Here is a 12,687-nt window from a genome sequence, read left to right on the forward strand (position 1 = left end):
GGACGATCTGCCGGGTTTGGATTACGTCATTACGCACAGAGCTCAGCTCGGTAGAGACAGACCGGAGAAACAAGCCAATCTTATGGTGATCACGTATAGTTAGTGATAATGTTTGTTGAATTGACTTCGGGATGAATGGTGTTCCATATTATCTTATGTCTGAATTGGTTTTGGGCCTGCTGAGGGGACATCCGTGGTACAGAATGGACACGGTCGCGTTTTTGACTGTCTGTAAACTTTACAGACAGTCAAATAATATTCTCGGTTAACCAAAATAAACCGATTAATGAGGCCCGGTGGTCGACCAAGAAAATTTTCCATTTTCGCCATCCCTAGCCTACTCAGCACTCATTCGGCACATTAGATTAGGTTGGAATGTTTAAAAAAAGCTTGAAATTGCACATGTAAAGTTATAGTCCTACCTTGTTGGTGCCCTTGAAGTCCTCTAAATCAAAATCAAAGTGTCGTCCTAGTGCGCCCACAGTGAAGAGCGATCGCAGTAGGAAGGGCTTATTGGCTACCAACGTGGTGCTGTTAGGGTCCTCCTGATGCTGAATCTTCAACTTGTTAAGCGCACCTGAGGAAAATAGCAACAAACAAAAAAAGCGTTTTAGGCTAATCGTAAGCAATCGACCAGTCTTGCATAAGTAATACTCTCTAGTTAATTTGTTGGGCGGCATTATTTTTTTCCTTCCACATTTTCCGGACATACCACTTATGAACACCACATTCATGGTTAAGTTTAAAAAAAAAAAATGTTTATTGCATTCCAATGAATTGTTTGTTTAAACAGAACAAAACATCTCACCATAGAACCTGTTGAAGCAAGCCCAGACAAACTTGTAGTTGTGTGTGACTTTGTTAACAACAGCTCCCAGACAGCTCACACAGTGCTGGACCACCTAGAGGAAAGATCAAGAGATTTAAGTCCTATAGAACATGACATGTTTACATTTCAAGACCAAGACTGGTACAACAATGGTGTTAAAAAATAAGACCCCAAAATGAGTAAAGCTGGGAGTGCACATTATTATTATTATTATTATTATTCCAAATATTACCATGATTAAGAATCACAATTATGTCTTAGTTTGAAGACAGTGTTTTTTGTCAGTGCCAAATTTCTGAGAGGTTTTACATACAGACTCCTACACACTGCCACGTACCGTCATGCCATATTTGATGATGAGCTTCATGAGGTCTTCTTCTATGGTAGCAAGGAAAGTCTCACTGGGGTGCTCCATCAGAGGAACCACAAGCTCCAAAATCTTTGCCACATTACAAATGACCATGAAGTCATTGGCAGTCTGCAGGTAATACAATGTAATGCCAATGATTAAAATTACTGTTAGCGCGGGAATCTTAAGGACAAACAAATTAAAATGATGATGACCACAATGATAACTTCCTGACAATAATATTTAACAGAACGAATGAAACTGTACTATTATGACTTAGATAACATTACTCTTAACTGTGTTTCTGCAAAACAGTGAAGTCACTGGCACTATGGGATAAACAGGACAACAGAAAACATAATGCCCAAACAAACACGATGCAGTCAGTTTGTTAAATGGCTAACAAATTTTACATTGTTAAAAAGGTCAAAATTTCAAATCTATCATGTAAAAATGCACAAACACTTATGTGGGGTCATTTGTAGTATCTTGTATTTGTAGCATGTTGTATTGGCTGACTGCAAAAATGATGCAGTCATGCCCTTTGATGAGTAAATAAAAACCTCTAAAAGGGAAACATGGTGGCCGAGTAAATCAAACTGATACGAAATCCAGTGTTAATTTGTAGAGTAAGTATATTTAGATATATGGACTACATCATCACTAAGTCATCTAACTATTGTAACTCCAATGTGTAGGAGATATGATAATTATTTTTTACTTCAGCCTGTAATGGTAGTGCCTTCACCTTGAGCCAATCAATACAATTTTGACAATGCCAGAATGCGGTGGGAAAATGCAGCCTACTGCAGTGGCAGAGTTGCAAGTTAGTGTGGAAATTTGAAAATCCATGTTGATGTACAGGTCATTCCTTAAGCAATGTGAAAATGACTTAATTAACAAAGATGACTTACGTTGCACTTGGTGGTCAGGTAGGGTTGCATGGTCATGGCATGTTTGACCATTAGCTGGGCCCTGATTTTACTGAACAAATACAATGTGGTGATGCATGCCACCAGCCGTGTTGAGTTTACACCCTTGTTCTCTACAGAGCAGAGGAAAAAACAATGAAAGTGGTTACTGCCGACTTCGACAAGTGATTTGAATGCAAAGTGTGGTCAAAATGCGAAAATATGCTCATATCTTTTTCATATCTCTCATTTGCAAGCATTGGTACCAATTTTACTACGGCAAAAAGTCTGACTAACTGAACTGGAGGTAAAAATGCTAGTTGTTGTCTTTTACCAGCAGATAAACAAAATAGCAAACCTGCAAGGGATTCTTCATATTTGAGGATGTGCTCCACCAGATTGTCAACAAGCTGAACACAAGCCTTTTTGGCTGGCTTATAGGATGCTTCCTCCTCAGACTTTAGCAGCTGGAACAAGAGGGATAATTTTCAATTTTTAAAAAGGCAGGGACTTGACACTAGCGTGTTCCCCAGGTGGGGCCCCAACACAGAACTATATACTTACATTCTGAAGAAGCTGCTCAAACCAGTCATAGCCGGTGTCTCTACATGCTGCAACCTGAGGCGGACATCAGAAATGAGAATTAAAAACAGTGGCCAGCATTCCTCATTACACAAAAATGATCAAATGAAGGCGGATGACTATTTGTAGAGGCTCAATACTGTAATTCTTATGGGAAACTGAAGAATCAGGTTTTTTGACTAAGAACAAAAGTAAACAACTCACCACATCTGTGATGTTGAGGATCTTCCTGGTCATGGTCTCCTTGTCATGGGCTGGAGTTGGAGTAAACCACAGCTTCTGGAATGTCTCATTTACCAATTTCTATAAAAAAACAAAATACACAATGCATGGATTTTCTGAAAGGTTTCACATTTCATGGACAATATTGGACAATGCAACAATATTCTTTGGACAAGATTAAAAAAAAAAAAAAAAACGCACAGACTATGTAAAGCAGTATGGCAAAGGAACAAGAATTTAGATGAGGGATGAAGGCCAAAAGAATGTGAACAGAAAAGGCTCAGTTGCTGATAATTTGACTGCATACATACCTTGATACCCTCCTCATCATTGACCCTGCGGATCATCCTTACACACATCTCTGTAATCTTGCTGAAGGTTGGCTGCTCCAGACAGATGTCTCGTAGGATTTTGATCACTCGCTTTCTCACACTGATACCAGTGTCCTGTGGACCCAGAAACACTATTGTATTTTGGATTGACAAAAGCTGTGCAATGTTCTCAAAACAATAAATAAATATCAGAGTCTTTTTTTCTATTTACAAACTCTATTGGGTGCAATGGCATTATTCTGCCAATAGGTGGCAGTATAAAACCATTCAAAGAGCACAGTGAACTTTTCATGAACCCTCCAGACTATTTCCATGACAACAGGCACAACAATTTCAATGCATTTACTCCTAGGACTGTGAGTACAAAGAGTAGTAGAAAGCTTTTTTGAGTTGGATTGTGTTTCTCAATCAGTAACGTATAGAACGTAGCCATCAGAATGACTGCCTCTGTGGTGCCATGAAATATACATAAAAGACTGTGCAGCTTTCTAAGTTTTCATTAAACTGTTCCAGTTTTTCACATCCCATGTATTTCAATAGGTTCTAAAAGATTTCTCTCTATATGGTGGTTTTCTGCTCCTCAGCTCCTGAAAGCCATGGGGAAACCATATTAAAATAAAAGGAGAATTTACCAGTATCCTCTCTATCAGCATGTCGTAGTACTGCTCAGTGAGCTGGGGTCTGCTGAGCACAAATCGTCCCAGCAGTTCAACAGCTGCCTCTCTTACACTGGTGGAGTTGTCCATCAACCGGCCATGGACGCCACGCTGCATGTCCAACTGTAAACAAACAAACAGGAGAAGATCAGTGCTCCACACAACATGAGAAGAAAAAAAGACCCACAGAGAATTTCCAACAAGAAGTTTTGAACTGAAAAGAATTTAGAGTATTATTATTATCTATATTATTATTATAGAACAGCCTAGAACAGAATATCTAAATACAGAAATATATTTTAACTGACAACAACAGACGGGGAGAGATGATAAAATAAATGTAGAAAATAGAAATTCATGCATCTGCAAGACTCATGAAAAACAACAAATATATCTCTCAAAAACACATACCCTTGCCAGTATACTGGGGTCTACAGCCACAACCTCAGACAAACATTTCATGGCTTTAGTCCTTACAGCGATGGCACTTTCTCCAAGGACTCGCAAGATCTAAAAACAAAACCATGTTACAGGTTTTAGGAGGGTCAACTGAAAGAGACTGAACATTTCAGACGTTCAGTAGCAATAATGGAACTACATTAAGGTATATGGTGAATGAACAGAGACTGCTACGTAAGATAGTAATATTCAAATCTTACCTGAGTTAAATAAATATCAAAGCTCTGGGCGAACGGCCTCATGGAGGCCAAATAACGCACAATCAGACAGGAGTCATCATAATCCACAGTATCAGAGTTCATTCTGTAAAAGAGGAGAGCAAAGAGAAGAGTAAGGTTAGATAATCATTCAAATGACACATAACACTGTCGCTGACAAGTAGCTACAACAGCAAGAGAGGAGACAGAGACAGGAGTGGAAAAGCAAACTATTACAAAACTGGGATGAAGTGGTATGATGAAATGCATGGACAAGGCCAACAGATATCCCGGCTCTTACTTCAGTGTAGTGAACTGAGCTGGTGTGGTCTTAATGATGGTGCGCAGGAACTTCTTGCGCTTCTCAGCACGCTGCATAATTTCGCCGGTGGTCTCCACTTCCTTGGCATGGTGCGGCCCATCCGAAGAGTCCTCATCTTTCTGATTCTGGTTCCGAATGGACTTCTCAGCCTCTGTAGTGGCATCCCGGAACCACTGGGCAATGTAGAATTTTCTAGCAAACTGGAAGAGAGAGAGAAAATGTCAGTGTCTATATGAGCTTATTTCCTTAAAATAAAAATCTGCGAAAAAAGAAATTTAGTCATAGTATAAGCAATTTTTCTGCACATGCCCACATTGTTATTCGTTTCTTATGTGTTGCCTATGGACCTCAGAAGAATGAAAAGGTGTGTGAAGGGACATTCTTGCCTGAAGGGGTGGGGGAAGAGGGGTTATAATAGTAGAGACTAGAGCAGAGCAGCAGTCGCCGAGTATGCAAATGTAGCAGCTGATTAAAGGCGATATACATAACTGGGGTATAAAGTTTACCAATTAGCAGTGTTTTTAAAAGACTTGCAACACCAAATAACCAAATGACATTATTAAATTAATAAACTCAGGCCTACCAAACACTAAGTAGGGTCATAGGTTTAAAGGTCCACCAGTTTTTTAAGTCACCACCGGTGTGGTAAACTCACCACCAGAGAGGCATCAGTTTCAGCATTTTCCTCTAAGTAGTCCAGTAGAGCCTTCTGCAGCTGCTGAGTCTCATCATTTCCTGGGGTCTACAGAAAAAGAAAGAAAGACCACAAAAAAAGTTTAAATCACAGAATTAAAATGAAACTTACTCACATACTTTTTATATGCAAGATTGCAAAGTGAATCTTCTTTAACTTTTTACTGTGGATATTCACTGAAGTTAAATAGCAAAGACAGCAGAAAGTCAGCATAAGCCAGGAACCAATGTCAGGTAATTGCCAGTATGAGGCACGGAATTGTATTCAACTAGACCATTTGCAACCTCTGCTACCCACAAATTTGAGAATAGAATCTATGTAGCTCTGTAATGTCAATAATGTTCATGAGGGTGAATCACTGTAGTGGAGAGGTTGCAGTACAAAGACATCAATAATCTCTTGGTTTCACTATCTTAGACTCATCTGTGGAAATTTTGGAAAATACTAAGTATTTTAAACTTAACTTTTTTTGCCTTTTCTGTTTTATTTAATAGTGACAGTAGAGAGAGTGACAGGAAAGGTGGGGAAAAGAGATGGGATGACATGCAGCAAAGAGCCTGGGCTCGTATTTAAACCCAGGACACTGCAGTCAGGACTCATCGTTGAAAAGTGGTACGCGCTCTATCAGATGAGCTACCAGTGCGTCCTTGAAGTTTTGATAGCTGAACTGAACTTTTGATAGCTTTTTCATGTTGTAAAATTGTGAAATTATGGGCCCAATTTTCCCCATTACATCAGAGAGGGCTAGTATTTTTGGAATAGGAGTTTATTATTAAAGCTTGTGAGTAAAGCTTTTCATCTGAGGTTAAAGGCAGCAGAAGGTGAGTACTTGGCACAAAAATTATGCATTACAGTTAAAGTGCTCCTTAAGCGACCTCTAAATTGTCCACGTGGTCCCTGGTCATTCCATTATTCTTAGTTCTGCAGCTACAGAGAAAATAAGAGCTTCTATCCTCAATTGATATCAACAAATGGGAAGGCATTTATCTACCTCTTGCAAGATTCGGTCAATTGACCTCTGGTCCATCTTGCTAGTGACTGCGTCCTTCCGAAGACGGGCGGCCACTGTTCCCAAATAGTCTAGGGATGCCACTCTCAGAGCCATTTCTGTCTGCTTGTTACTGAACTGGTGCACCTGGGGAAAGTGGAGACAGAGAAAGAGGGGTAGGACAGGAGGACAGAGGTCACCAACAGACTATGGTCAAATAGTTACAATGTCACACTACATGCATGACCCAGCTTCGGTGAACAAGGAAAAATAGTGACCCACAATGATTCTATTATGTCACCATGCAAATAAGTCAAACTCGCCTGTACTTTTTACTTTGTGTGATTAAAATTTGACACTGAGAATAGTGTTCTACAAGTAAGATAGAAGCCATGACAGACAGATGTGATGATATATTATGTATAACATGAAAATGCACACATCATATACCCCACTTTGTTTCTATGGTTCATTCCAACATATCAAAATTAAGAAATAATTAATGACCAGTGATAGATGCAAGGGTGCACTCTGCTGGAATAATTTGAACCTCGAGTCTTAGTCAACCAAGCTCCGCTTTGTCGTTAACAAGACTAGTTCAAAACTTATCATGGCTGGACCGTGTATAAAACCCTAGAGGCCTTTTAATTTGAAACGAGACAGAGGAAGTTGTGATACTCAGTCAGACAGGGACAGACATTGTTTACACGTCTGGTCCCTGCATTTACTAGATTATACTGGCCAGGAAAAAACGCGATCATTTTGAGAGGGTAAAGGACAACCCCAAGAAGGTGACATGCAAACTCTGTTGGCAAAGATTTGTCTTTCATTCATCTACCTCAAACATGACTTATAATCTGAAACAGGGAAGTAGCCTTAAGTTAGCCACCTAGTTCCTACACATTCAGAATGATTACCACTTTTGCTAGTGTCAGGTGGCTTGTGTCATGTGTGCACTTGTAAAATTTATATTTTAAAAACCCATTATTACAGTCTTGTATTTTTTGTAATGTAACAGAGTGTTAACAAATTTACTTAAAACATTCTTTCTCAGCCACAAACTCAACCCAATTTCTGAGGGTCCAAAATATATATTTCACAATCAAATTAATATCATAAAGATGCGATGACTAACAGCTATTGGCTGACTAGGAAAATTTTAAGTCAGGAAAAGCCATGACTTAAGACTTTAAAATCTATTTCAAAATTTTAAAATACATTTTCTACTTTTCTCCTACCATATTGTAGGGTATTAAAAAGTTAAACCCATCAATGATCACAGTTTTCATCTGCTATTCATTTGGTAACTCTATTCATGGAAAGAACATGTGATAGCTCTTTCTTGTACACTCTGTGGAGAACCATAAATATCCACATGGTTACAATTACAAAATAATACTTGTTGAGACTGTACAACCAATGAGTGGTCTGCCAAGTAAACTGTATTCTGCGAACACTGAAACATACATGGTCACAGTTCTAATTAGAAAGGGCCCCAGAGACTGCAACACTAACCAGTAGTCTGCCAAGCAGACTAAGCAGCAGCTCAGCAGCAGGCCACTCTGGTTTGTTGACTGTAGACAACAAGTCCTGAACAAAGTTCTCAAACAATGGCCGGTAGTCTTCTTCTCCTTGTTTACTGCCACACCTGGAAGAAGGAAGGAGAAAGAGGAGGTGTGAGGAAGGGTGAAAGGGGAAAGGAAATTTAAGGGATGAAAGGAAAGCACAATGACAAAGGGTGAAGGGCCATAAAGTAAGTAGAAAATTAAGAAACAGAGAATGAAACACTGTCAGGCAACTATTAAACAAATGTAAGAAATCTAATCAACAAATTACTTGCTTAAGCTTAAACTAAGGCTCCTGATTGAGAGAATGTGGCTGAGCCAGTATGTGCAGCATAAATGCCACAGTATAGTTTCATTAAAATCCAGCATATTAAAGGCCGCATGAGGGTTATTACTTCTTGAGGAAGACTGAGAGGAAGTTTTGTGCTGTCCTCATGGCGGTCTCATACGAGTTGGTTATCAACACATCTTGATCCACCTAAAACATAAAAAAGGAGAATTCACCTGGATTAAATCCAACTCATGTTAATGTACTATCATTTGTAAATGTTATATCAGAGTGTGTGTGTGTGTGTGTGTGTGTGTGTGTTGGTGTGTGCTTTTATTTACACATGGTGTTTCTTAGTGTGTTTGCCTGCTGCCCTACCTTGCTGTCGTACTCCTCTAAGCTGTCCTTGTCATTGGGCAGGTGGACCACACACTGGATGAGCTGCAACACCAGCGCTGTCACCATTTGGATGTACATTGGCTCACCATCCTGGTCTGAACTGTTCAGCCTAAGGATAACAAAGGTTGGGATCAGCTCACTCGTTAGATGATAGAATATCAATTTTATTATTGGCAGAGGTGGCTGAGGACTACTGTAATTGGGCAGTAGAGTATTTCACTGGACGAGTGTGTTATGTAGGTTCAGTCTGGTTTGTGAAAAGAATGTAGACAACTTTGGAAGTATAGACACAGATCACTGTAGAGCAAATGGAGATGGGGAGAAAAACTGAGACCGCACTCGGCCCAAGTTATTGCATTAAGGACATATTCAAGCATCGTCATGTATGCTTCTTGCTTGCAAAACCCAATGACAAACAATGTATGCAAATACAAATCAAACTGAATACCTGAAGTTCCTGAGGGAGCGTTTGCTGGTAGGCAGCCTGGCCAGAGAGGTGAAGATCTCCTCCAGGATGAGCTGCCGATGTTTCTCATAACGTGAGAAAACCTGGTTGACAGGCAATAATGGGGTGGAGGGTTAGTCTATTACAGAATATTAGATCAGAAGAGAGTTCAAGTGAATTGGAACAATCTAATGTTTGGCAGAAAATCATGTACCTGAATGTCTCAAAACACTTCCATTTACGCTAACTAGAGCTGCAATGTCTAGTCAAATAATTAATTAGTTGCCTGCTATTACATTAATAGCCAACTATTTTGACAACCAATTAATCGCGTGGAGTCATTCTTGAAAAGAAAATTTCCAAATTCTCTACTTCCAGCTTCTGGTTTCTTTAGTCCTCTATGACAGTACACTAAATATCTTTGGGAAGTGGACTGCTGTTTCAGACAAAACAAGACATTTGAGGACGTCACCTTGAGCTGGTGGAAATCAACATTTGTGATCAACATTTTTCACCATTTTCTGACATTTTATGGACCAAACTACGAATAAACGACAGATTAATCGTTGTTTGCAGCTCTAATGCTAAACCAGAGAATTGCAAGAGAGCATATTCAGACAACTACTGACTTAGAATCCTTTAACCTTTTGTTCTTTTTAGTCACGTAAAAATAAAATGCTTACTGCTGTAACCAGTTTGATGGCACACAGCTGCAGCTCACTGACATTCTCCACAAAGAACGGAGTGATTCCCATGGAAGAAACCTGGGCAAAAGAAAGGAAGAGAGTCAAGAAGACATGAGGAAACAGGAGAGTGAGAAATCAGATTAAGAAGGCCGTGTTAAGAGTTAGCCAAATGAAGTAGTCTTGCATCAACTTAACATCATTATCAACCAATTATTTGCCTTGTTAAACTTACCTGGAGGATGGTGGTGTCTGTAAGCAGCTGGATCTCCAGAAGCTCTGAGATGTTGCTGACGATGTCACACACCTTGTTGTACAACATGACAATTACACGTTGCTTGTGTGTGGTGCACTTAGCTCGCTTGGCCTTGGAGCTCAACATACCACCTGTATATGAACAAAAGCAGTTATTTTCAAACTTCTTCTCTGTGGGCACAAAGTTTTTTCTTGCATAACAAAATACATTTTGTATGCCACTAGGCAAGCTGCTCTAGCAAATTTAATGCTCTTTTTAAGCCTCTGACAGTGTCTTAGCCAGTATGCCTTGGACTGCTGGGATTTTCAGGGATACCACAGCAGAAATGTTGTTGAAAGGTTTGCAGCGTCTCTGGGAACCACAGGTGGCCATTTGAGTGTGTCAAATTCTAGTGTTCAGCTCCTGGTTGATGTATGATTAGATAACATTTACTCAGATTACTGTAATTAGATTACATGATATGTAACATGAAAATGTAAGGGATTACATTTTAATTTTCAGTAAACACGTTAAAGTTACTGTTCAAATAAAATTCTAATTATTTTCATTACTTGAGCACAGGAGCTTTTTATTATGATTTTTTTTTTTGGGGTGGGGGTTCCAATTCTGTAGTGGAGAGTATAAAATAAACAACACAAAAATAATGAGAAATTAGTAATCTAATAGTTTTTGCAATAGAGTAATTAGTAAAGTAACCTAAAATCTGCAGAAAGTAATGAGGAACTTAGACTTTCATTGAGTAGCTTAACATACCCGACATTTGGGGTAAGTCACTGATTATTCAGGGATTATGTGCAAGAAATGTCACACAAGACAGACAATATATATGTGCAGACAGTAAGAAAATGGCAGCCAGTGATTTTTTTTTTTAACATCAAGGCTTGTTTTTTTGTTTTTTTTCTATGGTTTCAACATGTCATGGTAAAGCATCATCAGTCATCACTGACATGAGTGACAGTGGCCACATGAGTTTAACATTACCAGGTTTGTAGTCTTGATTGTTGAAATGAAATCAGTGTGGAGTACTTGTTAGCTAAAGTAGTATGACACGATGACCGAAAACCATGGCTCATCAATCCAGCTGTGAAAAATTCTGCATGAGGCTGACGTGTTAACCCTTGCCTACCATAGTTCATAATATTTGTACTTGAGTTAAGACAGGACAAGGCTATAAAAACAGTAATGGAGAGAGGTGTATCTTGGGAGGAGAGCCCTGTGACTCCCAGACATCAGAGATCATTTCCTGCCATGTCTGTTTGTCTGTCTGCTAGGCTTTTGGATCTTCTTGTATCCCCAGGCAAAGATTTATGGACACTCATAAATCCACCACATTACTCTGCTACGGAGTTCTTGGGTCTGCTATGGAGTACTTGGGTCAACTTGGGTCCGTGGCTGAATTAATTTAATTTCATGAAGGTATCCTCAGTCTAAGGTCCAGGCTCATAATAAAGGTCTGGTGTTTTTGCTTTTTTCTCACCTCCATGTGGGTCTACCCTGTAGACAGGATCGTACTGAGGATACAGTGTATTCTGAAGATGGAACTTGGTGTACTGTAGCACCCGTTCTATGACATCCTCTATGTAGACAGCCTTAGGCATGTGCGTTGAAGTCATGATGTTGAGGGCTGTCAGACAAGCATCTGCTGACTTTGTGACTCTCTCCATGATCAGGTCCCTCCATAGTCTCTCCTCATCTTCAGCATCATGATCCTGAGGGCAAAGAAGAATTGAATGATTTTTGAGGTCTTGAAAGTCTACAAACTGGGAGCCACCTTTGTTTTACTCACTAACAAAGACACACTTGTGCAGTATTTCAATGAGAAGTTTCAAATTTGACATTATTGGATAACTTTATTTTGCTAGCACACCAACATAGTCAAGGGCAGCAAGAATATTCAAATACTGTATGCACATTTCCAATTCTCTGCCAGCATAATCAGGAAATCCACCAGTTTCATGTTGACTAAGTAAATAATATAAAACACCATCTGAGGCACATAAAGAGAGAGGAGGGAGCTTACATGGTTCATCATAGTGGAGAGCTTGGACCCGTCCTGGATATTCTTCTCCAGGATGTTCAGCAGCTTCACCAGCTTGTCTGATGGGATCTGGGACAACAAAGAACACCATTTAGGCCAATGTGCAACAGCAATAGACAACAATGGACAACAAGCACACAACAGTCTGTCAATATGTAGTGCAAAACATATTTTGCTTGAATACTGTTTTTTATTTAACACATTAATAGTAGAAACAGTCATGTATTAGCATTTGAGAGAAACATGTGCATGAGTATGTTACACAAATATTTAAATACTGTTTAGTACCCTGCTGGAGATGCCCATGGCCTTAATCTTGGCAGACTCACTGCCCAGCTCATTCAGCTGGTGTTTACCCAGCAACAATTCCTGAGGGATCTCATCATCATCAGCTGTTAGAAAACAAATAAATAGTGAAAACATTACACATATATAATATAAAAACTAAAGAAAAACACGATGATATTTGGCGAGGTTATTTATATTGTTGTT

At 39.4% G+C, this 12,687-nt stretch overlaps 1 protein-coding gene across 4 annotated transcripts in view; it reads right to left on the minus strand.

Moving 5' to 3' along the window:
• nipbla (NIPBL cohesin loading factor a) overlaps positions 1 to 12,687 on the minus strand; it is a 42,075-nt gene that overhangs the window by 7,996 nt on the left and 21,392 nt on the right. For all 4 annotated transcript variants that reach the window (XM_030059580.1, XM_030059578.1, XM_030059581.1 and 1 more), the window contains 23 exons: positions 12,484 to 12,587; positions 12,178 to 12,264; positions 11,635 to 11,866; positions 10,137 to 10,288; positions 9,902 to 9,982; positions 9,222 to 9,322; positions 8,753 to 8,882; positions 8,502 to 8,584; positions 8,057 to 8,189; positions 6,545 to 6,688; positions 5,515 to 5,601; positions 4,839 to 5,059; positions 4,541 to 4,643; positions 4,293 to 4,391; positions 3,858 to 4,004; positions 3,205 to 3,339; positions 2,876 to 2,974; positions 2,654 to 2,707; positions 2,448 to 2,556; positions 2,093 to 2,223; positions 1,167 to 1,307; positions 809 to 902; positions 423 to 577 (listed from right to left, as the gene is read on the minus strand). In XM_030059580.1, coding sequence (XP_029915440.1) covers positions 423 to 577; positions 809 to 902; positions 1,167 to 1,307; positions 2,093 to 2,223; positions 2,448 to 2,556; positions 2,654 to 2,707; positions 2,876 to 2,974; positions 3,205 to 3,339; positions 3,858 to 4,004; positions 4,293 to 4,391; positions 4,541 to 4,643; positions 4,839 to 5,059; positions 5,515 to 5,601; positions 6,545 to 6,688; positions 8,057 to 8,189; positions 8,502 to 8,584; positions 8,753 to 8,882; positions 9,222 to 9,322; positions 9,902 to 9,982; positions 10,137 to 10,288; positions 11,635 to 11,866; positions 12,178 to 12,264; positions 12,484 to 12,587 — 2,822 coding nt within the window. The remainder of the gene's footprint in view (positions 1 to 422; positions 578 to 808; positions 903 to 1,166; positions 1,308 to 2,092; positions 2,224 to 2,447; positions 2,557 to 2,653; positions 2,708 to 2,875; positions 2,975 to 3,204; positions 3,340 to 3,857; positions 4,005 to 4,292; positions 4,392 to 4,540; positions 4,644 to 4,838; positions 5,060 to 5,514; positions 5,602 to 6,544; positions 6,689 to 8,056; positions 8,190 to 8,501; positions 8,585 to 8,752; positions 8,883 to 9,221; positions 9,323 to 9,901; positions 9,983 to 10,136; positions 10,289 to 11,634; positions 11,867 to 12,177; positions 12,265 to 12,483; positions 12,588 to 12,687) is intronic.

This window comes from Myripristis murdjan, chromosome 9 (assembly GCF_902150065.1).
Source record: "Myripristis murdjan chromosome 9, fMyrMur1.1, whole genome shotgun sequence".
In the NCBI taxonomy this organism is placed as follows: Eukaryota; Metazoa; Chordata; class Actinopteri; order Holocentriformes; family Holocentridae; genus Myripristis; species Myripristis murdjan.